At 43.9% G+C, this 27,886-nt stretch overlaps 1 protein-coding gene across 3 annotated transcripts; it reads left to right on the forward strand.

Moving 5' to 3' along the window:
• Window positions 1–422: 422 nt before the first annotated feature.
• On the forward strand, window positions 423–21,180 carry C5H11orf24 (chromosome 5 C11orf24 homolog). Of its 3 annotated transcripts, XM_015632289.2 has the most exons (6): window positions 423–588; window positions 1,391–1,504; window positions 4,779–4,875; window positions 16,854–17,092; window positions 18,115–18,231; window positions 19,386–21,180. In XM_015632289.2, exons 4-6 carry the CDS (start codon window positions 16,936–16,938, stop codon window positions 20,519–20,521), a joined length of 1,410 nt encoding a protein of 469 aa, XP_015487775.1. In that variant the 5' UTR covers window positions 423–588; window positions 1,391–1,504; window positions 4,779–4,875; window positions 16,854–16,935; the 3' UTR covers window positions 20,522–21,180. The 3 variants fall into 3 exon arrangements, with proteins under 3 accessions (XP_015487775.1, XP_015487774.1, XP_015487777.1); XM_015632288.2 differs by lacking the exon at window positions 4,779–4,875; XM_015632291.3 differs by lacking the exons at window positions 423–588; window positions 4,779–4,875 and adding an exon at window positions 806–823.
• The last annotated feature ends 6,706 nt before the right edge of the window (window positions 21,181–27,886 follow it).

Below are 27,886 nucleotides of genomic sequence, written 5' to 3' on the forward strand. Positions count from 1 at the left end.
CGTCGGAAACGCGCAAAACGGATCGGCATCCACGGGAGCTTTGCCAAGGCCGCTCCTCTGCTGTGCCACGACCCGCGGCGGCGGCGCCGGAGCTCACGGTGCGGAAAACCCCGGGGGAGAAGGAAAATAGCCTCGTGTGAGCACAGCCTGTCGCTGCTGTGCCCTAGCCACGACTGCAAAGACCCACCGGTCTCAGGCCGCGGGTAATTCACGCACACCACCGCTGGCTCCCGGAGGCCGCGGTCGCTCGTCACTTCCGCGGGCAGCGCCCGCCCTCTGCCCCCGGGGCCTTCCCGGGGCCTTCCCGGGGCCTTTCCGGGGCGAACGCCGGGGGCGGGGCCCGGGGGCGGGGGCCCGCGCGGGAGGGGCGGGGCCAGGGGAGGCGGGCCAATGGGGCGCGGAGGGGGCGCGGGCGGGGCGGGGCCCGGCCGTGGCATGTGGCGGGGCCGCGGGGCTCCGGTGTCCCTTCCCTTCCCGGGGCTCTTCCCTGCCGTCCCCTGTCTTTCCCTGCCCGCGGGGGCGGCGCCAGCGCCGGCCGAGCGCCTCTCCCGCCCCGGGAGCGCGTCCTCCCACGGGCTCCGCCACGTCGTGAGTTGCGGGCGGGCGGTGACTCGTCCTGGGCCTGAGGGAGCGCGGGCGGGAGGGACGCGGTGCCGGGCGAGCGGCCGTGCCGGGGCTCTCGCGGGGGCGCGGAGCCCGGGCGGGTGCGGCGGGCGAGGAGCCGCGGCCCGCGAGGGGGGAGCGGCGGCTCGGCAGCCGTTCCCGTGAACCGCCGCACAAGTTGCGAGTACATTTGCGGCACGAGTTACCGATAAATGTTGCCGTAAGTTGCTGTCCTCCCCCCGCAGCAGCGGAGGGAGCGGTGGCTGTGCTCCCCTGCAGTCTGTGAACGCTTGTAGATGGTTTTGTTAGTGGGGAGAACTGGGTTTCATTGCGGGAAGAGGTGATTGACTCAGCAAGTAACTCACCGCCCGAGTGTAACATTTTTTTAGGCCCTGTGGACCACCTCAAAGATGCCGTGTCTGTAGGAGCCACCACCCTTAGGCACGGCATCGCTGATATGTAAATATATCGTGTGTCCAAATGAATAATGTTGAGTGTGTGCAAGTGAGGTTACGCTGGTAAGTGGCATCCTGTGGTATCGTCCTGAAATCTTTTTCAATTTACCCTACCTTAAGTAAAGGTTTTCAGAAGGTTTAACTGTGCCCTGGGCAATGTTAGCAAGGTATCAGCTGGAGTCCAGGAAATGGCAGGAAGAGTAAACACCGTTCTTTGACCAAGCTCTCAAATACAGCACTCTCTGGGGGTATCCTATTGCAGTGAATCTTCATCTGGTGCATTCAGCAAATCCTTTAACTTTCCTCTCTGTCTCCCAAACTTTGTTTTCTAGGATTGGCAAAGAAAACTCCTGTCGCAGGATTGTGTCAAGTAATGTGCCTTGATGTTAGCTGGCTGAATCCCTGCCGGACTTGGTCATGCCACACCACTGCTGTTTCCTGATAAAGTGAGTTATCAGACTGCTTACTGGAGGGACAAACCCAAGAAATCCTCCCCACCTTCAGACAGATTGTGATGCAGTTTTGATGAGCAATGTAAACTTGCTGATAGTGAACATTTGGTGCCCTTTAGTCCTCAGAGGGCTTGTGACTGAACAGTAGCTTTGAAAACTAGGCTCTAGGATGCAGGTTGACGCAATGTTTTTGTCTCAAAAGTGCATGTATATTTGTATTAATCAAATTTATCTACCATAATCAACCACTACTGTGTATGTTAATGCAGCCCATTATGTGGCAATGGATTGTTTAGAAGAAATCCATCAATTTTTGTGAGCTTTTGTGTCTGTAGTAGATTTGTACATGTTGTGCGTGTTTGCTGCTTGGTTCTGGCTTTTATGTGTAGTGCATGTATACACACATGTATTGTTTTAGTACTTTTTTGGAAGAAATTCCAGGCCACATGCCTCTTAACATGTTGGTGAGGGCGTCTTTATTTTTTGTTTTTAATTGCAAATTCCCTTCTGGATTTATGAACCCATCTGCCAGGAAACAGACTTTTCATCTGGTTATCTATTATTGAAATTCTTATTGGCACATCCATACAACCTGAAGCCTCTGCCTTCTAAGGGAATTCTCCTGGCACAGGCTTTTTGAAGGTTACAGGAGTAAATTGCAAGCAAAATTTCAAGCTTTGGTGATGGAAGAACTTCAGTACTGAAGACCTTGTGATGTGTTTAAAATGTCTGGATGCATAGCCTGGATTACAGGAGGTGTACTAGCAGACTTTTTACTAGTATGTTACTGGCTAAATTTTCAAGGGAAAATGTTGCAGGAACATTAATGAATGGAGATTGTGCATGGGAAAGCTGGAGGAAAAAGCAGTCAATTCACCAGGACTTGCAGGTAGTTCCTCAGGTAGTGCATTGCAGAGCAGTGACAACCCACAGCAGCTGAGTGTTTGTCCTTGTTTCAACTGGGATGGGATGCTCTTCTGAAGGAGGTGTCATGCACATGCTGGTTCAAAGCTCATTTGTGAGGCACATGAGATACCCTTCCCACCCAGGTCCAACACAGTAATTGTTGGATGAAACTCCACGGGTTGTGCTGAACCAGCAGCCAGACAATGTGATCTTTAAGACTTTTTTTCCTCCTGCCCTTAAAAGGACTGGGAGGGCAGTATCCCTGCTGTGTGTGCTGGATGCCATCTGACACTGTGTGCTCTGGTTCAGCAAGGCTGGTTCCCTTCCCAGCTTCCAGCCTGTTCTGCAGGTGTAATCATTTGTCATACCCCACATGTCAATGATATCCAGCCTGTCTGGGTGTGGAAAGGGCTGTTGACTTTGTTGATAGCGAAGCCAAGAAGTCCTGTGAAATAAACTGCTATTGGGTCCTCTCTTGCTTGATGGTAGCAAGCATTTGATGTGTTAATTTCTCCAGTCATTTCTGGTTCCCTTCCTACAGCTTAGACTGGGGGAGTTAGTGAAGGAGTTGTGAATTGGCAGCTGGGTCTAAGGATGCTTCTGGATGCACTGCAGGGACAGTGACAATGCTAAAAATTAGTGCAGGCAGGTGCATTTTGGGTTCACAGCTCCTTCAGCTTTTGACTGCTGGCAATCTGAGAGAGTCCCCATGCAGGTAAGATGCTCAGCATGCTTGTGGTGCAGCAATTCATTCAGGGAAGGAGAGCTTGTCTCTGCTGTGGTATGGAGATCCCCTTCTTGAAGGTTGGAACCACATGATTATCTTGCTGGTGTGTAAAGTAGCACTTGGGTGCTTGCTGTTTTGCTGTCTGGTTTGCTCATTGCTATGGTTCTGTAGGTGAAAACCTTGCATTTAGCTGAGGGCTCTGCTTTGCTGTTCTTGTGATTTCCCTGGGATGAGGTTTCCTCAGGGCAGTTTTGAATGTCCATCACCATGGGTGCCAAAATGTCTGACAGTCTTTAATTTCCTTTGTGGGCTTTATTTTTCTTTGCTGTTCTGGGCACAGCCTCCTCACAGCTCAGATCATGGGTTTTAGTGTTGAGAGGTAGGTGTGCTGCTGCACTGGCACCAAGGTGGTGCTGTGTAGTCAAACTGGATGGGACTGAAACCAGTGGTGGCATTGCTGTGGTGGGAAGGCTGGTCTTTAACCACCCTTTGCAGAATGCGGGATCTCTGGAACGGTGTGACAGTGTGTGGGTCTGGATTCTTCATCATGTCCTTTCCTCCTGTTTGAAATGGTTGCTGTCAAGCATTTGGAAAGCACACTGGGTGCTTGTTTGGTTGGTTGTTTTCCTGCAGGATGATGTGCTATGAAGAAAGAAACAGAAGGCAGAGAGCCAGGGATATGGGTACTTGTTTATTTGCAGCCAGCTGGACTGTCCCCACGGTGGCAGGACCCACAGTTCGTTTGTACATCTTGCACCAGCTTGAGGAACCAGCTGGTCCCCCTATTTGAGCAGGAAGTTTGGCCTGTGGGTTGCAGGGGTTTGCCTGGGTTATCTCTGTGCATCACCACAGCTCTTGGCACCTTTGCTTGGGGAGACTCAGCTGGGCTGAGTCTCCTAAAGGAGACAGCTGTGTCCCCTAAAGGACAACTAAATTGTGTTCTACAGATGTGGCCATGTGTATGAGACCCCGTAGTTACATCTGTTATTCCTGAAGAACACAGAGAGGGAAGGAGAGGTGCTCTGTGTACAAGAGCCTTTTTATTACTTACTGAGACATTCAGCAAGTCCCCTTCACTGCTTCTGCTAACAATGACTGTCCAGCAGGGCATTGGGTTTGCCTTCCCAGGCTCCACCTGGCTCTGACTTGGTGCCAGGCCAAGAGAACTACTTATGCAATAGACCAGCAAAACATGTCAGTCTATATTTCTCATGTGTCCCTGTGTCCTGGTTTCAGATTTTTTTAAAAAAAACAAAAGAGGGTGAAGGAGAGTGGCTGATAAAATTTGTGTTGAATTTTACATGTATGTTTGTGTTGGATTTATATTTGTTTGGCTTGAGGAGAGACTTTGCAGCACTTTAACTAAATCTGGTTTTAAATCCACTTAAGTTAAACTCCTACTACAGCTAGTGTGTGGAGACCAGGATGAAATCTCATTAATTTTAATAGGATTAAGCATGTTCTTTTGCTGAGTCTTCTTCTCTATCTTTTTTTTTGTTTGGCTTCTCTGTATAGAAAGCAGGATAAACCTTTCCACTCTTCCACCTCTTTGTGAAAATGCTTTGACAGTCTCACAGAAATGTGTCTCTGGTTGCATACAATAACGTTTTACACATTTTTTTCCTATGCTTTCAGCTGTAGTCCTACTGTATTCAGGCTTTTATTGGCTTTTGCTTTCCCTAAAGGCGCAATAATTCCTGACAGCAAGAAAGCATTTACAAGTGTTTGCATGGTAAGTTTCTACACTCAAAATCATTATTTTTGCTTTTGGTCTCTCTGGATAGATTTGAAACTGCTGTAAAACAAGCCAGTTAGTAGAGAGAAACTCTGTAGAAGTCAGCAGGACCTGAGCATGTGCAGATGGGTGAGGGCAAAATTAATCTCTGTTCACCAAGCAGGAATAAACTGAAGAACAGGAAATAAAGGTAGAAGTGGTCTGAATGCAAACTGCTTGAAGGGAAATATTTGGGGTCTGTCTAAGATTGAACAACCATTAACTGGAGAGGAAGCTGCTTCATGCATTTGTGTTACCTCTTTACTTCCACGTTTCCTGGTGTTCATCATGCCCTGAATATCAGAATTGATACAGGAATTTGATTTGTTTGTAATTCATGTTATAGGAACACTCCTTCCCTCTCTCCATCTGAAAAGAAAAATGCCACAGCAGGTATTTCCAGATGTTCTGAGACGCTGCTAATAACACAATACATACATACTTTCATAGGAAAAGCTGACTTGTACCTGTGTACTAAGCTGGATTTCAAGAGACTTGATTTTCATTTTGACTTCCAGCTCTGACCAGTTCCTCCTATAGATAGACATGAATGACTCAATCTTTTCACACCCCTTTTCCCACCCTGTGAGATAAGGGAGGGTTTATCTACCTTGCCTCTGCTCTGCTCTTTTGAACTGATGCCTTGTTGTGCTGTGGACTAACCCATATTACAAAGGTTGGGCTGGTGTTTTTGTGTCAGCAAATCTCCTCTATGCCATCAATCCTGTTGATGAAACTTTACATCATCAGTGTGTTGTCTTGCTGGCAGTAGCATGTAGGTTGAAACTCCTGTATCAAATTAAAAAAGGAGAATGTGGTGGGGCAAAAAAAGCTTTCTGGGTTTTTCTTTCCATAAGATAAACAGAGATTGGCTTATTAAGGGGGTTAAGGATGGACACTTCTGACAGCTGCCCAGTGATACCTTGAAATTCTCTATGTGCAAGCAAAGAGCATTTATTCCCATCATAAAAGGGTTAGGCTTGGAAGGGACCTTGAATATCATCTGGTTCCAAACCCCCTGACATGGGCAGAGATGATCACATTGCTCAGGGTTCCTTCCAACCTGGCCCTGAACACTTTCAGAGGAGGGATATCTACAACTTTTCTGAGCAACCTGTGCCAGTGCCTTACCACCCTCATGAGGAAAAACTTAATCCTAGCATATAAGCTAAATCTCTCCTTGTCCTGTCACTCTCTTCCCCTGTAAAAAGTCCATCTCCCTATTTTCTATATGCCTCCTTTAAGTACTGAAAGACCACAATGCGGTCACCCCAGGATCTTTTCTTCTTCAGTCTGAACAACCCCAACTCTCTCAGCCTGTCCTCATGGGAGAGGTGCTGAACACAGCACTCCAGGTTGGGTCTCATCAGAGCAGAGTAGAAGGCAGTGTTCCCTCCCTTGACCTACTGGCCATGCTGCTCTTCATGCAGCCCAGGCTTTCTGGGCTGCAAGTGTGCATTGCTAAGACATAAGTTACATCTTCATCTATGATGGTGTTTGTTTAAGGGATTGCCAGCAGTTTATATTTGCACTGGAAGTGGCAGGAGCCATGTGTTCTAGCTGTAATGACCATCTCTGAGGTGGCTGGAGTAGGCATGTGCTGTGACTGAAATGCATCACTGATGATGTCTGGGATATCCCTGACTCCAGTGGGCACATTTTGGATGGTGAAGCCAGCAAGGGATTGCAGTGTCATGAGCCTGGTGGTGGCTACACCACTCAATTTTATGCGTGTCACAGGTTCCACAGGTTCTGCTAGGCTTATTCTCACACATAAAGTTATGTGAGTTTTTGTGTGTTTAGGGTATTACTGCCTAAGAGAGATATGCTAATGTGGAAACAGCTCATAATGTTCTTCAGGGACACTTGCTTGAGTTTGAGAAACACGTGGCCTGGTCTGAGCTCTAATGCAGATGGCTTTTGTTAGCAGCTGACTTGGTAAGCAAAAGCAGGATGTTGTGTTTGTTTGCTGTTTAGCAAATAGCTTTTGACTCAATCCCATGTATTTGTAGATTCCTGTATGTTGCTTTTCTGTCCATTGCAAGGGAAGCAAGGATTTCTAGGCTTTGAAAATCTTGTAATGTGTAGAAGCTGGATGTATGTTGATGCAATGAAATATGAAATACATGATTTAACAGCTGTAGCAGAAGTGGGTTTCCAGCGCTGATGATCCATCCTCTTAAGGAATATCTGAATGAAAGTGTTTAAAAATAAGATACAAGCAGAAAACGCTGGTGAGTTGGGGGATTTTGGTTGCCATTTTTTTTTCCTGCAGATTTTAGCAATATTAGTAAGCAGCTCTTTCTGGGTGGTATGTTCTGCACTTGGTCTTTGACCCCTCTGAAAGTGGAAACAGATGTAATGCAAACTGCGGAGTAGGCAACCTGCCCCCTGGGAGCTGACTGAAAACAAACCCCTCTACTGAATGAGCTCTTAAGTTATTACATGTCTTGGGACAAATTTGTTTGCAGTAAATCAGTAAGATAACACCTGCAGAGGTCCCTTCTGGAGTTAAAATACATGCTCCAAAATTTTGATAAACGGCTGACTCGGGCATTCACATTTGTAGTTGCTTCTTAGGAAGATACAATGAATGCCATCCAGTGAGCATAGAGCTGTAACACAGGATTTCATACAGAAATTCATCTGCATAAAAGATGTCTGGGGGAAGGAGAGAATTTGTAAATAAAATACGTGGACAAATTTAGTTCAGTATTTTTCTCTCATCTCCAGGAATGCTACTGCTGGATGGAAGTGCTTTAAAAAGCAAAGACTGAAACGGTGGGCAAGCAGTTTAAATGGTTAGAGGTTGTTTGATTTTGTAGATGTTAATATGCATCTGCATAGGTAGAGAATTTTCTGTCTTGGCCTATAGGTACTAGATGTTTGCTAAGCAAGTTCCTTTTCAGATGTCTGTCAGAAAAAAAGGCATATAAACCTAAAAATCACCCCAAAATCCTCAACACATGATCCTCACTGCAGTGCAGTTTTTCTGCTCTGTTGTCAGCTTGGGCAGATTTACCTCATGATATAATTCCAGGCAACTGAAGTGAAAGTGCCCTTCTGCATTATATCCCGAGAAGATGCTGGTTCTAAACCCAAAATAGAGAAGGAGCCTGAAGAACCTTCTGGTCCTCTGACCCATTGCTGTCTGGTGCTTTCTCTGATCTCTTGTGGGAATTTTCAGATTTCTGGACGATTTTAAGAAGCAAACACATTTCTCAGTAGTTGACAGTTGTGATGCCAAACATGGGCTGTGTCACTCAGATTCCTGACACTCTGTAGGAATGACTCTGCTGCTTATGTAGGGCAGTTCTTGGTTTACTACAAACTGCAGCTTTTGAGGAAAGCAGCTTTGGTGCTACTTCACCTTGTGTTCTGAGGCAGTGTACTGGTAGGATTTAACCCCTTCCTTACAGCTGAACAGGAGCAAGAGCAGGTTTATAGGTTTGAGGTCCCTACAATGGGACCCTTCAGCCTTCGAGTTGGACTTGTTAGTCTGGGCTCTAGTTCTGAGGGTCCTAAACTTTGTTTAAAGGAAGAGGCTGAAGAGGTTGAGGTTGTTGTACCTCAGTGCTGGCTGCCTGGGTTCTCACTTTTCTGCATTTGTAGCCATTTTTCGTTCCAGTCTTGCAGAGTCTCTAGCAGCAAACAATTTGAAACAAAAGGTGTTGTTTGATAGGTAGAAGTGCATGTTAATTGAAGTGTGAATTATTTCATTCTTGGCACATCTTTTGGTTTGTATCTGATTTCGTTCAGTCACAGTCTGTTCCATCTGTTGACTCCTTACCTGTAATGGTGATCTGATGATATTGGACAGTTTTGTACTGGAGTACAGTGGAACTGAAGTCTTCAGAACATCACTCAGAAGCAAGCAGTAAGAGTTTCTGCTGATAGTGTGGTTTTCCCATGCTCGTCCTTTCCCTTATTTTTGTCATCTGAGCTTGGACAACATCTCCCAGGGAAACTCTTGGCCTAGATAATTAGTGTATGGTGAGGTCGTCTTTGAACCAGGGTGTAACCAGGGTTTATCTTGTTGGTAGTTTGGCTTTTCTAGTTCACCGTTCCCCTCATTACAGGATCGGAGCATCTTTATCAGTAGCCAGAAGTTTCTAATTGGTTCAGTCTTCCTGATGCTTTTAGGTCACAGCTCCTGGAGGAGTAAGAATAACCTCTTGGGTTTGTTACAACAGCAGGTATTAAAATTTGAGAGAGAGGTTTCAACTTTGGGTTTTTTTCTATGTTTGTTGCTGTACTGCTGAGCAAGTATTGAAGACTGATATAAGCACAGAGGCATCTGAAATGGCTTCTGAAAATATCTGTATTGGTGACCCCATTTGTCCAGTCAAATACAGAGCACTTTGCACATTTGTGTCTGGTACAAGTTAAGCTGATGTTTGTGGCAGTTGTAATCTCTCTTGGTGAGCTGCTCTGCTGACTTCCTGTAGGTGCCCATGACATTCAGGTGGTCTGCTGGGATAGTTTTGGAGTGCTTTTTAGCCACATCAGCAGCAGACAGACAGATGGACAGACCTTCTATATTGAGCTCAGAAAGGTTCAGAAGAATCTGCTGCTGCCTATGTAATCTCTCTTCCATGAATGAGGGGCTCCGTAATACTGGAACACCTTTGAGCAAGGTCTGGAGAGCTGGAAGACTGGAAGGGCTTTGAGGAGCTCAAACCAAGCTTATTTTACTTTATTAATCAGTTTTTGAGTATCAAGACTCAAAACTGTAATAAAGAGTTTATTCTGAAATGGAAAAGAGGAAACCCAGAACAAGGTAGGAGAGCACAGCTGCTGCCCTGTTGGTGTGCAGGAGATGAAACCCAAGAGCTGGTCTGAAGCACTTCTGCAGATGCTGCCTTGGCAGCCCGTGAGAGTAAGGAGAGGGAAGGATGTTTTTCCTCTATGTTCTGATAACAGGTTTCAATTCAGGTTGGTGCATGACCTGAAGACTTGCTGGCTAAGAGGAACCTGCCACAGGGAAGACCAGCAAGGATGAGGAGAGCTGCTATTGCATTTAACTCTTTCTTTGTTTGGAAAAAAATAGATTTGGTTATGCTTTCCCACCCACCCTGCCCTGTGATTTCCACACCTTTCAAGCTGTCAGAATCACAAAGCAGTGATGCATGTGCCAGCAAACTTTATTTGATATCGCTATATATGTGTTCCTGGCTTGGAGACTTTAGGGAGAATCTCTTCTTTGTCCTAACATGTATAGTGAAAACCTCCCCAGTGTCATATTGCATTGAGATAAGCTGCAGTGTCTTTCTGCTGCATCTCACCAGAGGTCTTCCATATGAAACTACCTTTGTTTTTTAACCTGAGTTGTTTGCTTAAATGGAGGAAACCTCCTGTAATCTAGGACCCTTCAGGTTTTGCTTGTGAGGATAACTGGAGGTAGAGCCACATGTTTGGATTTTTTAATTATTTTTTTTTTAATTTGTGTTTATTTTCTGTATTTCAGGGTATGCACAAAGATCTTGCTTCCTTGAAGAAAGAAGTAGCCAAAAATGTTTACATTTCTTCTGGTTGTTTTAGGGCTGAGCAGACAGTCCCTTTCAGTCATTCCACTGGGGTTGTGTTTTAGCTGTTTCCAGGCTCTGTGAACTTTTCCTGAGTTTCTGAGCTCCCACAGCCTGATGCTCTTGTAACATAAGGTGACATTTTTGCTGTGTGTAACCCTGCTGAAAACCATGCACAGGCTTAAATTCTTGAGCAAAGTTGCAGAACCTTGTGTTCTGGATGGAGGTATGTCCTATGTTACCATGAGCCTAAAATTAGTATTTCAGCTGCATGAAGAGGAGCATAATGACTTCTCAGAAATATCTGGAGTGGAAGATAGCATTTCAGTGAAACTTGAATTGATCTGGATTGTCAGGAATTTGCTGACTCTGGTAAAATTCTGGAGGGCAGGAGGTGGGTGGGTGACCAGGCTTTAACACGCTGGCACTTGCTCCAGAAGTGACACTTGGTTATTTGTACCTGTGTTGCTGTTATTTGTTACCAAGTTTCTGCTTGCTAAGTCTCTGTTAGTGCCACACTTGTCAGTTTTGGATTTAATAGCACCTCAGGCACAGTTTATTTCTGTGCATGTGGAATGTGCTCGTTCTAGCTTCTAAAGCCATCCCTCAGCAAGCATGAAGCACCTGCCCTGCAGAGTACCTGCTGCTGCAGGCACTTGGAGAAACCAACCTCAGGAGGTGGCCTCTTACCCTTCTTGATGAACTTTGCTCTGTGTTAGTTCAAGGCTGCAGAGTTCATGTGGGAGCCCACTGGGATGGTTCCTTTGAGGGTCTTGTTGAAAGCTGGTTAATTTGAAACACATGGCGTGAAATGCCCTGCATATGATCTCCAGTTCCCATGAGACAACAACACGTCTGAAAACTTCTATCTGCTTCGGGTGCAGACCAGACATGGGAAGGTTGCAGTTGAGCCATAGTAGAGATTTTTATTGCTTAAAGGTATTTTTGTTGACAGATTTATTGTTCAGTCACAGCTTTATGCAGTTAGCCTTTGGCAGCTTGCTTTTCTGTATATTAAAACTAGATTGTTTCAGATATTTCAAAACAAGGCACATTTTCATAAATCAAATAGCTGTCTGATCATTTTTCACAGGAAAAATGTTCTGCTGAGTAGTACTTCTCAGCATCAGAACTGCAGCACATGGCTCTAATATGGGTGAGAAAGGATGATGGATGGGTGATGCTGGTTTAGGAATTTTAGGCTTTAATATTTTTTTCTTCAGAGGAAAACCATGATCACCATGAAGTCTCAATAGTGTCCTCAACTGTATAAGCTGTCTCCCTTGTTCCTCCTGAGAGAGGAGCCAAGTGTGCAACCAAGGAACAGAGAGATGGAGATGGGTAAAGCTGGTAGAAACAGCTTTGCAGCTTATCAAAACTTTCTTGGGGAGCCAAAGGAACTTAATGGCTCTAAATCTGCTGCTCAGAAAATCATATAACTTCATCTGGTCACACTCAGCTGACATTGGGTCAGCCTCGTGTGCCTTGGTGTTGCCCCTTCTGTCTCCAAACATATCTACATGTGCATCTTCAGTCTTGGAGAGAAGCTTGGGAAGTAAAATGCATCTGAGGGTTGCAGTGCAGATTCCCTATCTCCTGTATTCTTGCCTCGATTTACAATGAGATATGATTGTCTTGCCTTGGCAAAATCTTGTTTAATTCTGTTTTTCTAAAGAGAGAAATGTTGCACTTGTTTAGGAAGCTGACAACACGTCAAGTGTTTAGCAGCAAATGCAAGTGGGAAACAGGCCTTATGCCTTCTCAATTTGATGAGAGAGAGGAGCACTGTTGTCTGCAAAAGGTATTCCACCCGTTTTCCCTGCTTTATTATACTGAAGATAGAATGTTTCTTTGCAACTCAGACTGTATTTCATAGCTATTCCATGCACACTTAGGAGCATGAGTTTTGAGGCAGTGTCTACTGGCTCCTCAATGACAGCTCAAAAGAGCATGTGTTGCCCTAAATGATTTACTTTGCACACTTTGTACCTGTGATCTCTAACACCCACATTCCCTTTTTTGTGTGTTTTTTTTGTCTATTTCTGTATCTCTCCTCACTCTGGTGCAGTCATTGCGTGCACCTTGCAGCTGCTTAACCAGGAACAGCTGAGGCTGCTGGTGGGGGGCATGGAGGCAAGGGATTTATATTCCATGGGCTTCTCTCTGCTCTTGCAACATCATCCCAATCATTGTTCTTTGAAATAATGATTTTTTTTATTATTATTATTATTATTTGTGTAAATTTCTTGGCTTAAGCAGTGTGAGATCAGCAAGAAGCGAGGAACTATTCTGAAACCCAACAGGCAGTGCCCTCTGGAAATGTGTGTACACTGCAAAGTCATCAGTCATTCAGTTGTTGACTCAAAGTTATTCTGGTTTGCCAGCATGCTTGTTCCCTGCTGAGTTACAGCCACAGATAACAAAAGTGAACTTTGCATTTTTCAGAGTGTAGTCTTTTTCCCAGACTTTATTTGTTGCTGTCTTTTGTGGTTTGGTTTTACTTTAGTTTGGCTTTGAATTTCTTTGGGGGTGTTCTATAGGTGGAGAAAGTAGTGCTTGAGGGGTCAATTTTGCCACAATTTCTCAAAATTATGTCTGAGGGGAACAGTAGCATTCATCTCTTGCACTGTGTTGTCCAGACAGGGATCAACATGGTTTGGATAAGGTTTAGTTAGTGCTGTTTTGGGATGTAGGTTTTTTGGGGTGGGCTCAGAGGGGTCTCTGGGTACAGATGGAACCATGTGGGGTGACTAAAAGTGTGAGAGGAAGTCAGAAATACAGCCTATTTCTTGTGATATAGAGGGCAGTTGTTAAGTTGGGAAAAGTGATCTGCAAGTAACTGTAACTCCTGTTTTGGATGAATGGAATTGGCTAAGGTGAAAGAGGCCAAAAAACCACACCTCTAGCTGGGGTTTCTGATATTTAGTACAGCATCCCAAACCTCATCTGTACTGCATTAAAATGTGGCTGCAACTGGTTATCCTCTCACTGGTCTTGGAAAGGAGCTGTTTGCTTGTCTGATACAGTCTGTGCATTGTGTTTGTCTGCTTCACACAATCACCCTGCAGTCTGCACAGGGATTTTTATAATTGGCTAAAGGATGTTGAAAAGTGTTTTAAGCTTATAATCATGTATTGAGTGCCTTAGGGGGAGGTATTGCCAGTTGGCCTCTGAGGAGTCCATGTTTAGTGAGAGGGAAAGAGGGGACAAATCTCTTGTGCTTGAGCTTGGCGTGTCCTCCTAAACCAATGCTGGCCTAATCCAGAAAGGCTGCCAGGTGCTTTGGAAGAGGTGACAGTCACTTTCTGGGGTTTTGTTTTGCTCTGCAGTTGCTGCAGTCAAGTGGAACCAAAGTGAGCTGTGATGGTAGGACTTGTAGTGAATTGATGTGGTTGGGGATACAAAACATCCCTTTGCATAGGGGATGCATGTCAATGCAACAGCTTCTAGCTACTGGTGTGATCATTTGATCTTGCAAATATATGTAGTTCTTGGGTTGATTGAGATTAATATTAATATTTTATTTGTTGTAAAACTGAGATGTTAATTATAATAATAATGATAGTATTTATTTATAGCTATAATGCTATTACGTCTGCAGTTTTAAAATACAATGCAAGATGTTTATTCTTTGAGGGTGTTAATTATAATCGCAAAATTATTACTAAAGGTATGGCAAAAGACTCATATATAAATGTTTAGTGTTTGTATTCATTGCTGTTATTCCTTACTAGTTTATTTGAAACAGTGTATGCATGCATTATTACATGGGTAATTTATTCTCAGGGTTACTTCTTAGGTTGTAAAACAATGCTTCTTATAAACCCTGGACCTTGAAAAGGGACATAAGCTACACTCTTTCAAATGTGAAATACATTAATGATGAGTTTTTTTCCTCTTTCTTTGTGTGTAAAAAAACACTTCCTGAATCTCTGCCTATGACCTGTGAGCTTTTTAAAAGTGCACTTTGGCACCATGGGATGGGAGTGCAGGTTGGCAAACAGTGCTCTGAGGTGAGATACCTCTTGTGTCTTTGACAGAACCCAATTCACTTGCTGTAGGTTGAAGGATTTGGAGTTTAAAGGAAGTTCTTGCTGTCTGCTCTGGACAAAAAAAAATCTCTTGTGGGCAGAATATTTAATGTTTTCCCTTGCTTTCCCCCTTGCTCCCTGTTTTATCAACTGCAGCTTTCAACGGTTAATCTACAATATATACAAAGAATGACAGTAAGAGTGTGATAATGGCTGAGACAAACTTGTAAAAGTGCCTTGCAGTTTGGGAGAGTGGAAAAAATATTGGAAAGTGGCTTGGCTGAGCAGCACAAATTAGTATTGTTAATTCCCTGATGAGCACGTGGGGCTGCTTTCCTGAGCAGCTGATGCTGGTGTAGTGTGTTGCAAAGGCTGTGCTGGTATTGCACAGGTCATCTCCTCTCCTGTCCTGATTCTTTCAAATTTGGTAGAGTGCACTTGGAAGAAATGATAAGGAAAGAGCAAGGCCAGTCTGTGTTGTGCTTGCACAGTGTGTGATGGGAGAGGGGCCCTGGCAGAGCTGGTGCTGGCTGGACACTGGGCGTAGTCGCTGGTACATAGGACTAGATGGGGCTGCTGAGCTGCCTTTCCCTGCCAGGACTTCTGTTGTCAGGTCAGATTTAGAAATACTTCCAGCTGCCAGGTGAGATGATGCAGGCTTGAATTTCTGGCTGCCCTGAGAAACCTGCTTGCACAAAATGAGCATGATGCTGTGCACACTTGCTCCAGGGAGAAAGCTCAAGAGGGGTGCATGAGCTGAGGTCAGCAGTACAAAGGCCCTACAATCATTTTGGGCTTCCCATCTCTCTGGGAGAGCAGATCTAAAAATGCTCCATCTATTTTCAACAGGTAAAATAACTCTTTTTACTAGAGTAAATAGGCAGGAAGGAAACTCTTGAGTTCCTCAGGGAACTTGAAGGTATACTAGGAAAACTGAATTTGAGGCACTGCATTTTAGTATCAAGTTTTGTCTCCATCTTTGGCTCTTTGACAGTCCAGTGTGTACCTGTATATTGTATACCTTCTGAGGAGCTTGGGGTAGCTGCCTATATTTCACCCCTTTTCAGACAGGGTGGTTTTTAAGCTAAAACTCTGTTGCCCTGTTTGGGGCTTTAGGATATAGCAGAAGGGAAAACTGGAAACAAAAGTTTAGTGGTACAACGCATAAAAATATTACAATCTGAGTCACAGCTAACAAACATTATTTGGGACTTTTTGGGGGGAGAAATAGCTATTAGATTCTTAAATTCACAAGCATGGTTGAAACTGGAGTTCTCATGGTTGAAACTGAGACTTCTAGCCTGGATGGCTAAATTAGGGTCTTACGCACATTACTGCGGACAGTTAGATGTTCTTCACTGTGGTATTTATACCATTCACACATGCTGCTCATTCTGTGTTGTGAACTGCCTTTGCAGTCATCGCATCCATCTCAGATGTCACACAAAGCTGAATCTCAGCACTCTTTGAAGGCTGTCACATTTCTCTTCATAACTTCAGGATGGCGACTGAAGCTTGCTTTAATGATGAGCAAGAGGATTGCCCTTAAAAATTCCTTAGGGAAGAGGTTTATAGTAGGTCTGGTTCAGACTGAACTGTTTGGAGGCTCATGCAAAGCTCCAAAAACCTCAGAAGCAAGAGGATAAATCCAGATAGAAGCTACTAAAGAGGGTAAACCCAGGTAGAAGCTACTAATCTCTGATGTCAGTGGGAGCTGTTCCAGTGCCTTGAGCGACAGAAGCCCCTCTATTGAGTCAAAGGCACATGGGTGTGTTAATAATGAAGGAAAGACATTATTGGTTGTTTTTTGTGGGGATAAGGCTACTTTTGGGTGTGGCTATTCTTCAGTAACAGCTGTGTCTGTGTAATGTCTTGTAAGACCCAAAATAGTGGGTTTTGCTTGTTTTCAATCAAAATTTCTCTGAGTTTTTTGTAATGACCAGTAAAACCAAAGAAGAAATCAACCTTGGTTACTTGGTTTTGACTGACTTGGTGTAAAGGTGGGCCCAGGACTATAGTTCCCCTTATTATCAGTGTGCTCAAACTGGTGAAAACCCTTCTGCTGAGCCTGGGCACAAGATTAAGGGTGCCAGGATGAGTCCAAAGACATTGTATCTGTACTGCCACCTGCTACTGGGCTTTGAGAATGCCTTTGTACACAAGGCTATTGACTTAAGCTGTTCTCCACTGCGTTGTGAAGGAAGGAGAGCAAAGTACCTTTTCCAAAGAAAGAACCTCTCTGGGAAGTTGGGAAAGGTCTTTACTTCTCCTGCCTCTGAGCCCTTGCTTGTTTGTGATGTGTAATGATATTTTCCTGCCTTTTGTATGCTTTTATTTTCTATTCCTGCTCATTTGTTTTGTTTTGGTTTTTTTTTAATAGGTATATTGCAGTGGATCTGAAGTTGATATAAGAGAGAATTTCTTGTGGGAAGAGAAGCTTCCCTGTAAGGCCAGCCCTGAAGATGTGGACTGCCATTGTGTTCTTCCTGCTGATTTCCATCTGTATATGTGAACACCGATCTTCTGTTCTAAAAGGGAGAGGAGTCCGTGTAGTGCAAATAAACAGGCTTACAAATGAAGAGCAATGCAGGCAGGCTTGTCAGAACCCAGGTGCTTCAGGTGAGGTTTTGTCCCTTGGATGGAATTCCAGCTGTGTTTTCTTCTCCTTGAAGGTCTCTGCTGCTCCTTTGACGACTTTCTTAATTCCAGTTGTTTACAGGCATTTATAGTTACTGCTTCTCTGTGTGGTGCTGAATAACTCCTGACAGCCTTGGTTAAATTGAATCCAGGACAACTGCTTCCCAGGGCCCTTCGAGCTTCCATAAGAAACAGCATGTGCTGTTGGTGTGCACTGATAGCGTGCAAACAGTGTTAGGCCACTTGAATTGAAGAATGATTATTCCCAGCTGCCAGATGTTTGCAAGTGAGCAGTGCTGTTGTAGACAGCTGCACTAGAACGAGTAATCTTTGCTCCTGGGTATTTGTATGCATTTTCTGCCTTAGAAGAAATCACTTTGTCCTGCAACCAAGCACACTGTTAAATCTGTTGAGGGAAACACCTTCTCACCACCTCTGAGATGTCTTTACAAAGAATTAAACATCTTAAAGAGTCTTTGAGCTGTCCTTATGAAGGTCCCAGCCCTGTCTCGCCAGATGAGAAAGCTTGTAGCTCGTACAAAAACCTGGTGTTGCTGTGGTGAAGATGAGACCTTGGCTCAGGTGGATGAATATCTGACATTCAGGTGGCTAGGAACTAATAAAGATGCTGGTTTTAATGGCCATTAATGGTTGTTTTCCTCATGAAAACATCCAGATGAATTTACATGGGTCCTAACTGTAGTGCACTTAGTTTGTCACTGTCTGGGTGAGTGAACTGCTGTTGTCAGGAGATGCTAGTACCAGAAGACAAACAGGTGGGTAGGCTACATGGACAGTTTGGTTTCATTGTCTTTCTTTGGTTGTTTGCACTAAGGCGAAGTCAGGATCCTTTAAGGCCAGACCTTGTAGATATTGTGTGGTTTGGGGGTTTTTCTGGTTGTGGGGCTTTTTTTCCTCTTTTTTATTTCTTCAATTAATTAGAGCCACGAAGCAGCGTGTTTGGTATCCTGTGTGCAGCAATCCATTTTCTCTGCTGTTTTCAGGGAGCCATCGCTGTAATTGGTCTGTGCCCTACCAGAATCACTGCCTCCTCCTGCAGTGTCACCAGCTGAGTGTGTGCCAGAATGCTGGAGAACAAGACATCCAAGACCTGCTTGCAGGTAAAGCCATATTTCAGGCATCTGGGAAATCCAGGATCCTGATTCTTTTGCCTTAAATACCTACATTTAACCCTTGATAAGCTTTCAGCTGAGGAAGATGGGTTGTGAAATGCCTGCAGGGTGATTCTGTAGGTACAGTTCCCTGGAGTAACTGTTTCACTTTGTCCTAGGGGCTCTGGCACTTGCATGAGTGCATGATGTGTCTTTGAATAGCTTTTGTAGCGCTTACTGAGTAACAGTTTGTCTCCATGTTGAAGACATCATTCATTCACGCCATTTGCATGCCACATGCTGTCCCAGTGAAAATAAAGGCATAACAGATGTATTTATATCTTTCTTCAGAGAAAGGAAAATGTACTGGCATTGTTTTTCTCTCAGATTGCCAGAATTTTGTTCCAGAGTCAACAGACTCCTTCAATCAGAGCAGCAATTGCTCATGGTGACTTTCCAGTACCAGGGTATTCAATTTTAATAAAGTGACACAGTAACAAAATTGAGCTTATTTATAATTGGGAAATCAATCTTCTAAAGTTTGTTTCAAAAGTCCATTGTACCCAAGTTTAGAAAAAAATAATTTGTTCATAGTTTTGGGTTGGCAAAGGTTTCTCTGCAATGTAACAACTGGACTTGTGATAAGCAGATGGGATTTATGTCACTATAAATCTAGCTCACTTAGTTGTGAAGGAAATTATCCTGATGTATGAAGGTGTAAGTAGAAATTTCTGCTCAATTTTGACAAGTGAAAATTACGAATCTAGGCACAAAGGCTTTGTCGGTGATGTGTAACTTTGAAAGCATGAGTCTTCTTCTCAGAAGCTGACATTTATAAGACTGCTCCTGTTGATACTGTGCTTCTGCATTGTACCTCTACTTCATTACTCCCCTTTTGTGAAATTAACTCCCTGGCTGGGCAAATACTAGAGGTCAGTGGCAGAAAAACACCAAACCAAAAAACCTCAAAGGGATTATGTTCAATAAAGGCAGGGGGGTCTTGAGCTTTCATATTGTTGCTGAATTCAGGGCTGATTTATTCTACTTGTACTGTGTGTGCTGCAAAGTATTTGTTCTGGTTTGCATGCTGGGGGGTTGAAGTTAGATTTGAGCTTGAGAGTTTTTTTATTTTTACAAAGATAATTTGTTTTGTCTTTTGGAAGAAATTGTCAGCGGCAAATGGGAAACAGCCGTGCTTGACCACCAGAGCGATCTGCAGAAAACGGAGAGGATGCTGAATGCACGGGTTGACCAACACAGTGCGGAAAACACGTTTTCTTTAACTGCTCAGACTCACAATATTCATTTGAGGCGTTTGCCTGGTGTTGAGAAGAGAGATGTCACAACTAATACTAGAAAAACATTTGCAAGCAATCCTACCACCACTGCCCCCACCACAACAACAAACATTACAAATGCAACTTTCTCTACCACTTATGAAACAACTGCCAAAGCCTCAAACACCCCTGGAGATTCTGATACCTTTACTAAAGCTGTGCCATCCTCTGCCTTTTCTCCCCTTCAAGGTACCATCTCTGCTCCCACTTCCAGCCATGTCACCCAGATAATGACCACCAGCCAAAAATCAGGAAATAGTAGCTCTGTTTCAGCGGTTTCCCCCACTTCTGCTCCCCTCACCGTTACTTCTGAAGCAGGTACCCAAGCACAGCAGTCTAAGCTGAGTACCACCAGCACCAGTGCTCCTCACCCTGACAGCCCCACCACTGCTGGAGCTGACCTGAAGACACTGACCACAACACTGACCACCCCCATCCCACAGGATGCAGGAACATCTTCCGCCGCTTCCACGCATGCCATCCTGACGGAGAGTTCTCGCTCAGTGAATCCAATGCATACTAGCATGTTGCCAGATCTAAATCCAGAAGCAAATATAACCACAGCATCCTTGAATGAATCAACTTCTCTTCTGGGCTCTACAAGAGGTGCCATGGGTTTAACTACAGCCTCCACAGTAGCAACTACGACTGAACATGGGATAAAGTCAACATCTGATGTCTTTTCAACAGCCATGGCTCCAACAGATGCAGCCAAAACAACTACTTCGGGCCTCACAAAGACTCAGGACACAAACAATGAGTATCTTCTCATTGCTGCTGAGCCCCTGACTCAGTACTTAGTGGATAAAAGTTCACTACTTGCAGTGCTTTTAGTTGGTACATTCTTTTTCATAACTGTTATAGTTCTTTTCCTCATGCAGGCCTATGAGAGCTACAAGAAGAAAGATTACACACAAGTGGATTACCTGATCAATGGAATGTATGTGGACTCAGAGATGTGAAGAGGTGGGGATAAATACTGGGCAAGAGATGGAAAGGAGATTCAAAGTCTGCCTGACTTGTTTTTCCTTTCTATCTGCCTATAACACAAACTGAAAGTGCTTCCAAATTTACTTCTAGTGCAATTGAGGAGAAATGCCATGTACTGTATTAAGAAAAAATAATAATTTTTTATTCAACTGTGCAACAGGTTGCTGTAAAACTATAAAAAAAGGAATAATTTTTAACATTTTCATAATGCACAGTAGCTTTGGCCATTATAATTCATTTATAAACAAATCTAACAAGGTGTAAGTTGCCACCCTCTGAAAATGCTGTAGTGCTTTTCAGCTGTTTACAGTGCAGGCTGTGTTTTCATTTGTTTCATGTGTGTTCCTCTGAAAACAGAGCAAAGGATGCTGTCACCTTTTGTGAAGTGCTCCCAAATAGCCAGATGAGAAGTGTGGAGTACTGTTACAAGAGGGGACTTTTAATCTAGTGTGTGTCATATTTCAGTGTGCTTCTTGCTTATGAAGAGATCTGTTTACAAGGTATTGTAAACTCTGTTTACTGCTAACCCAAGGTATCTTTTCACCACGGAGTGGATTACTGTGCCTCTGCACTTAAATGATCTTATTTTTATATTCAGTTAATAAATGGGGCCCTGGAAGGGCATACCTTGTGTTTCTTGTTTTATTGCTGTCCCTGCCAGTTCAGAAGCAAGGAAATGAGCTTTTGGGGCTTAAGTAAATTAGCTCCACTTCAGTATTCTGAGTGTGGGGGCTTTGAAGACCTCGCTGAAAGCATGGACATGTCACAGAAGATACTCATCGTCTTCCAGAGTAGTGCTTCTGTAATTTAAAACCATTATGCTGCCAGTCTTCCAGGTATGCAGACACACTTACTGCTTATTATCTTTCATGCTCAGAGCATCAGCCTCTGTTTTGGTTTTTCTTTTGCGTTTAGGACCAGCACAGAGTTGTTAGTATTTTGGAAACTTAATTGCACATGTAGTTGCAACTTGCCTCCCAAGATCTGCAGCTGAGAGAAAGTAGAAAACACTTGATTTTTCCGCAAATATCCTTCAGTGATTAACGTATCTTATTTGGATGACACATACATACCAATAGCAAAGTGTTGGATTGAGGAGTGTTGGGGGTTTTTTAACAATATTGATAGCTTGTCTCTCACTTTGGATTAGTTGGCTCTTCTTTAATCCAGCTTGCATGTAGTCTTGAATGAGAGTGATAATAAGCAAAGCTCAGAATTTGAGCTGCTGAGTTTCAGTTTGATTATTTATTCAAATTCTTGGGCTGTTTAGAATTTGGAGGGAGCCTTTTACCCTAGAGGAGCCTACTTTGTAGATGACTTCATTGTCAGCTGAGAGTGCTGTGAGAACAGCTGCAGAGAGCACAAGTACCAGCACAGCCAAGGGACTGTTTGGGCAAAATAGGCTGGAGAGATTTTCCTGAATCTTACCCAACACAAATTCTGAGGGTAAAACTCCAGCAAGTAGAGTGTGTTGAGGAGAGATTGCTTTGAAAGTGAGAACTTGGTTTTCAGCATCAGGATTGCATTTAGCAGTACTTTTTCATGGACCTCATCTGCATGCCAGTAGGCACTAGGTTAGAGCATCTCTCAGGGTAAAGGGGTAGTGTGGTCTGGGGAGTCTACCTCCTTGGAAAGTTTGAAGTATAAGAAGTATAAGGCACAAAATTTACTCCATGTTTCCTGGCAGGGATGGAGGGAGAGAGCAGAATTTTTGAGGGTCTCAGTTTTATTGTATTTTAAGTTACAATATGAAAATACATACTATTGATTGGTTTGCCCTGAGGAGAAGGGAACTGAATTACGATTTCTCCATCTTCCAGGAGCCACCTCTGTAGAGCATCTGTGCAAACAAGGTGCTGGGAACATCCCCCAGCACAGCTGGGGAGTTGCACCCTGTTGAGAATCTTGGGATTGTGTTGAGCTGTTAGCAGATATCTGGCAGATGCTGCTCTACATCCACCAAGTCCAGAGATGTATCTTTACATAGTGATTTCAGGTTTCACCTTAATTGCAGGTGAGTCAGTAACCACAGACCTAAGCATGTGGTCTTGAGCTCTGCTCCAGATACTGAGATAAGAGCTGTCTGCTGGCTCCCTGCCATCTCCCAAGTAGGGAGATGAGCTTTTCCTCAGACTCAGCTCACTTCTTTTCCTCATTTAGGCAGCTTGGATAAATGCATTTTGATAGGACAAATCCAGGCAATAGTGCTCTTCCTTCCCTGTCTACATAGTGAATTCCTGCCTTTAGGAAATGCCTTTCTACATAAAGGATCAGTGTTGCAGCTCTTCTGCTGGTTCTCTGCTGTATTTTTGGGTTTTTTCTAAGTTGTCTGAGTCATTTCCACAAACATAAACTATGATCATCAGAATTATAATTGCTTATCCTGGAAATGGGGACATTTCTGATGAACTTTGCACTCACTGTGGCCTTTTCTTTTTTGTTTTCTGTGAATCTGTTCACAGAGCTGAAGTTGAACACCAGATTCTGTGGAGTGGAAATTTGTGAAGTTGCAGTGGTACTTATTTTCCTCTTTGAAGAGGTATTAGACTCTTACACTGGTTTCTTCAAGACACTAGGAAGGGAGGGGAGAGCAAAGTGACATTACTTAGAGGAATCTCTTGAGTTTTTTCTAAAACTTGAAGATTGGTATATTAAAAACAAAACCCTTCAGGGATAATTTACATGGGTATGATATAATTACAAGAGTTGGAATTGAGTTACAATTCTATTTACAAGAATCTTGGGGAGTTTCTCATGGACATAGTGAGAATATTACAAGTACATCATGGCTAAATGAAACCACCACTATAAAAATCTTTGTGGCTTTTTAGCAGGTCCTTACAGGAAGGTGAGTACTCATCAGAATCTTGATGCAGTTCCCACAGCCCTGGTATGTTTACATCCAGGTCTCCTCATCAGATACTGGCACAGCCTGTCTTTTTTGTTCTTATTTGAGTTACTGCACTTCCAGGTCTGAATTACTTTCTCAACAGAAACTGAGCCTTGTAGTGTAAGGCTGAGCCACCAGAATGAGTCTTACCTCAGTGCATTTCTGCACACAAGGTGGAGATCCTTGTTTGCCATGGCATCATAGAATAGTTTGGATTAGAAGGAACCTGTAAAGGTTATCTAGTTTTAACCCTCCTGCTGTGGCAGGGACATCTTCAACTAGACCAGATTGCTCAGAGCTGTGTCTAACCTGCCCATGGATGGGGATTTCCAGGGATGGGACAACCACCACCTCTCTGAGCAACTTGTTCAAGTGCTCTACCACCCTCATGAAAAATTTCTTCTTTATATCTAGTCTGGATCTACCATTTTTAGTTTAAAACCATTATTGCTTGTCCTATCTCAATAGTGCTCAAATTGCAGTGCCAGATGAAGTAGATTTTTCTTTGTAGCCCAATGGTCTCACAGTAGCTCAGTTTAGGCATTTAAAAACAAACAAAAAGTGTCTAGCTACTTGTAAGCCTTGAAGAAGGAGAGAAGTGGGACCATGAAAGTTGGGTTGCATGTGCAGTTGTCTAAAGGGGTCTTCTGTAGTGGTGACTGGATCTGCAAATCTAAAGCAATTAGGATTTCTTCTCTTCTGGCTCTCTGATGAGCTGGAGGTCACCAGCAGCAAACATCCACTTGGTTGTTTCTACCTCCATGCCTTTGTTTCTCTCTGGGCTAAAATCATCCTCCTGGAATGGCTTCCCTTGTTTTGCTTTTGAGGCTGCAAATGGTGGCCCATCTACTGCATTTCACAGTGTCCTGCTGAAATAGTTAATAGCATGTTAAAGAAGAAAATGCGACATCTTTGGAAGTTTGCTTGCAGAATTCACAATATAACAATAGATTAGGTCCTACCAGGTTATCTAGAAGACATCTTCCAAGGAAGTGCCAAGAACAACATTCTGCTGCTGTGAAGCATATCTGATGCATATCGGGATTCAACCTGTTGTATGGCCTAAAACAGAAACATCCTGGAAATAAATTTAGATTAGATTAATTCTAAATGCCACCTCCCTTTTCTTTAATTACCTTGTACTAGAAGGACATTGCTCTAGACAGAAGAGAAAAAAGGAAGTAATGGAATATTAAAACATTTAAAGGAATAATAGGAAAGAAGAACTTTGCAATTGCATATATGAGTTTGCAATATGCCATGTAGCGTGCAGAGAATTAAAGAGCGTATGCAGAACTCTTAAGCAGTTTTGAAGCAGCTATTGCATGTAGTTGGAAAATGCTCAGGAAGGTCTGGAAATGGAGGTATCACGGAGTTGGTTTCTCTGGATTTGTCTAGTGGCTGCTTATTTTTGGCATCAAAAAAGGAAACCTGAGCCCTTCTCTGCTGAAGCATTTCTGAAGGCTTTTTCCACTGTGGGTTCTCTGGTATGCAGTAAAGGCAAGTGTCCTGAGTTCAGCTGGGCGAGAATTAATTTTCCTTGAAGTAACTGGTACAGTGCCGTGTTTTGATTTAGTATGACAAAAACATTGACAATACTCTGATATTTTAGTTGTTGCAAGCCAGCAGCTGCTTGGTACTCAGTTGCCAGCTGGGGTTAAGCTGTGACAGCAAGTTCAGATTGCGACATCTCCCCAACCAGGGCAACTCCAGCTGCCTCCTTTCCATGGCCTCCGAGTCTCATGAAACTTAATTTCCTTTGTTGTGCTTGGCTGAAGTTGGCCCGTGGGTTCAAAAGCAAATGCTTTCATCTTGCACAAAGTATGGGCTCGTAAGATTGTGCTTTTCTAGAAGAAACCAGGCTGAAGACCAGCAGAGCCTAGAGCTGTATTGATTCCTGTCTGCTGGAAGGACTAGGTAGCTGAGGGTTAGGGATTACTTTGACTTTTTGGGCTTGCTGGATAGCTGGTTTTTGTGGGGAAACTGGTCTTCGCACTACAGCCTTGGGGTCGGTGTCCTTGTCGTTTCAGGTCCTTGGATCTCATCTTTTCGCGCTTCTGCTGGGCTGGGTGATGTGTTTAGAGCAGCCCTGCCTTGGCTGAGAAGTGCCAGCAGGTTGTGCTGCGGGGCTCCACAAGAGCTCGTCGGTTCAGCTTCCCTCTGGCAGGGAAATCCCAAAGGATCTGGGAAAAGTCTCCGCCTGTTCCGGGGCTTCCTGGTTAGCCTTGGGTGCTGTTCAACTTGTGCTTTGGCTGGAGTTATGTTTGTATTACGATGTTTGAAGGAGACGTCCTTTGCAAGCACACAGAACTTGCCCAGCATCCTGCTGGTCCAAATTAAAAGGGCTAAAGCTGTCTGGACTGGATTGTACAATCTGTTTGAAAAAGCAAACAGCTTGTCTTTACCAAAAGTAGCTAAATTATTTTAACTCTTTCAAGCTGTGACAAGTGAAACCAATTACATTGTTTTTGAGGGTCGTGGATTTTATGCCGCTTGTTTCTTTTCTTAACTGCAGATGATGTAACCAAAGCTTGTGAGTGTGAATACTGTTACATCTTTTATATAACTCTCATAACATTGAGGAAGGGAAAAGAAAGGAGGGGGGGTTTATTCAGCTGGAAAAAGCTCACATTTTCACAAAAAGCTCTATCGTGGCTAGTTAGAACAAAAACAACCAAACAAGATTTAACCCCATTCTAAAGATTAAATTAATCTCTACACTCAGATCTTGAGATTGCAGTCACTGCTGCAGATGAAAAAGCTGAAACCTTTTACTGGAGTCGAGGAGTGAGGCTACCTGCTGGCCCTGCACCCTTGTGGCATCAGACAGGACTATCCTTAGTCTGGTGTGGTACCTTGTGTGTGATCCAGGTGATGCCAGGGAGCAGATGAGCCTGTAAAGTACCAGAAAAGAGAGTTTACTCAGGGAGGAAGCTTGGCTGATATTGGTGCAGAGGGCAGGACTGTTAGGGAGCATATTAAATCCTTGCTGATGACTTTTATCAGAACTAGGTGAAGCTTGTTATGTAGGGAGGTGCTAATATGGTTCTTCAATGGACACGGGGTAAATGTTGGAGGAACTGTGTATTTCTGACCAGCTCAGCTATGGGCACTTGCTGCTGCTAGAAGACAGCTCTAAGCTGATTTCTCCTGCATGCATCCTGGTGAGTATTCCCAACAGTGAGACAGCAGCAGCAGTGCTGTGTGTGCTACAGCCAGTGCCAACAAGTTCCAGGCAAAATGCTGTCTGATCTGCAGGAAAAATCTGGTTGTCCTATCTCATTCTCCTCATTGCTGGGTTAAAGTGTACTGCAAAGATGCTTAAGAGCTCAGGGAAAGTTGTTTTCAGCTCTTTTTCACGATTTACTGATTTTTACATATACCTACATGTCTTCCATATTTAGACTGAAGTAGTATTGGGATAAAGATCTTCAGAACACTGTGAGCTTCGCTGCTAATGGCACCCTTAAGTGGGTCAGTTTTCAATGGAGATTTCCTTAGCTGGGGTTTAAATCCCCAGCATCTTGTAGAGGGTCAGGCAGGTTCCTGTGGCCCAGAACTGCCTTGGGAATTTTTGTGGAAAGTTTTATACTTTTCATCCCACTTTAGTCTGCAAGGAGAAGCAGAGAGACTCTTCTGCAGGAAAGAGCAATCTCACACCAGCAGTTTGTGACACGCAGTGAGTGTCCCATTTGGGAGGAAATGGTGAGCCTCATGAATCACACACAGTCCTGGAGCCTGTTTATAGCCAAACATAAAACTTCTTCAAAAGATGATCTCACCTGTTGAAAATCATATCCATGTGAATCAATGCAGGAAGGGGAGCAGTGGCTGAAAGGGATGGAGGGCTCCACGTGGGCAGCAGATGCACATGGCTGGCAGCAGGACACTCCACGGGGGTTTTTCCAGCTGTGAGCCTTGGTTCTGCCATCAGTGTGTGCAAGGTTTGGTAGAGTGTACTTTTTGTTGAATGTTTACAGTTTTGTTCAACAGTGGGAAATGCTGGAAAATGTTAGAGCTGTCAAACCCTGTAATGATCTCCCAAGGGAAGGAGTAGCAACCCCACAGGAGTTCAAATCCTTACAGAACAGGAAAAGTCCTGGCAATAAAGGGATGACCTGAGAAATCTTCTGTGGAGAAGTAATGAATGATGTGAGCTTGTGAGATCTGTGTGCATGCTAAGGGTAAAGGAAGATCAGGCATTTCCATGAAGAACAGTCCTTCCATAACTGGGCTATTATTCTTCACACTCCTGGGTGTATGTGATTGCTGACCAGATAAAAGCAAACTATACCTTTGAATGCATTTGTACAGAACTGTCTGCAGAGGTAATTAAAACCAGAACAGAAACATTCTTTGAGGTATGTGATATTTGTGCTCAAGTCAGTTGTCTCCCCATTGAGTTGCTGGCTGGGAACACTGGGCTGAGCAGATCCAGGTGGCAGAG

The sequence above is a fragment of the Parus major genome, chromosome 5 (genome assembly GCF_001522545.3).
Source record: "Parus major isolate Abel chromosome 5, Parus_major1.1, whole genome shotgun sequence".
Taxonomy (NCBI): domain Eukaryota; kingdom Metazoa; phylum Chordata; class Aves; order Passeriformes; family Paridae; genus Parus; species Parus major.

What these genes read in the sequence shown, in the direction of transcription:
- C5H11orf24 (XM_015632289.2), top strand. Translation starts at nt 16,936, where the DNA reads ATGTGGACTGCCATTGTGTTCTTCCTGCTGATTTCCATCTGTATATGT. An exon ending in TCAGAACCCAGGTGCTTCAG is followed by an intron (nt 17,093 to 18,114) that starts GTGAGGTTTTGT and finishes TGCTGTTTTCAG; the next exon opens with GGAGCCATCGCTGTAATTGG. An exon ending in CATCCAAGACCTGCTTGCAG is followed by an intron (nt 18,232 to 19,385) that starts GTAAAGCCATAT and finishes GTCTTTTGGAAG; the next exon opens with AAATTGTCAGCGGCAAATGG.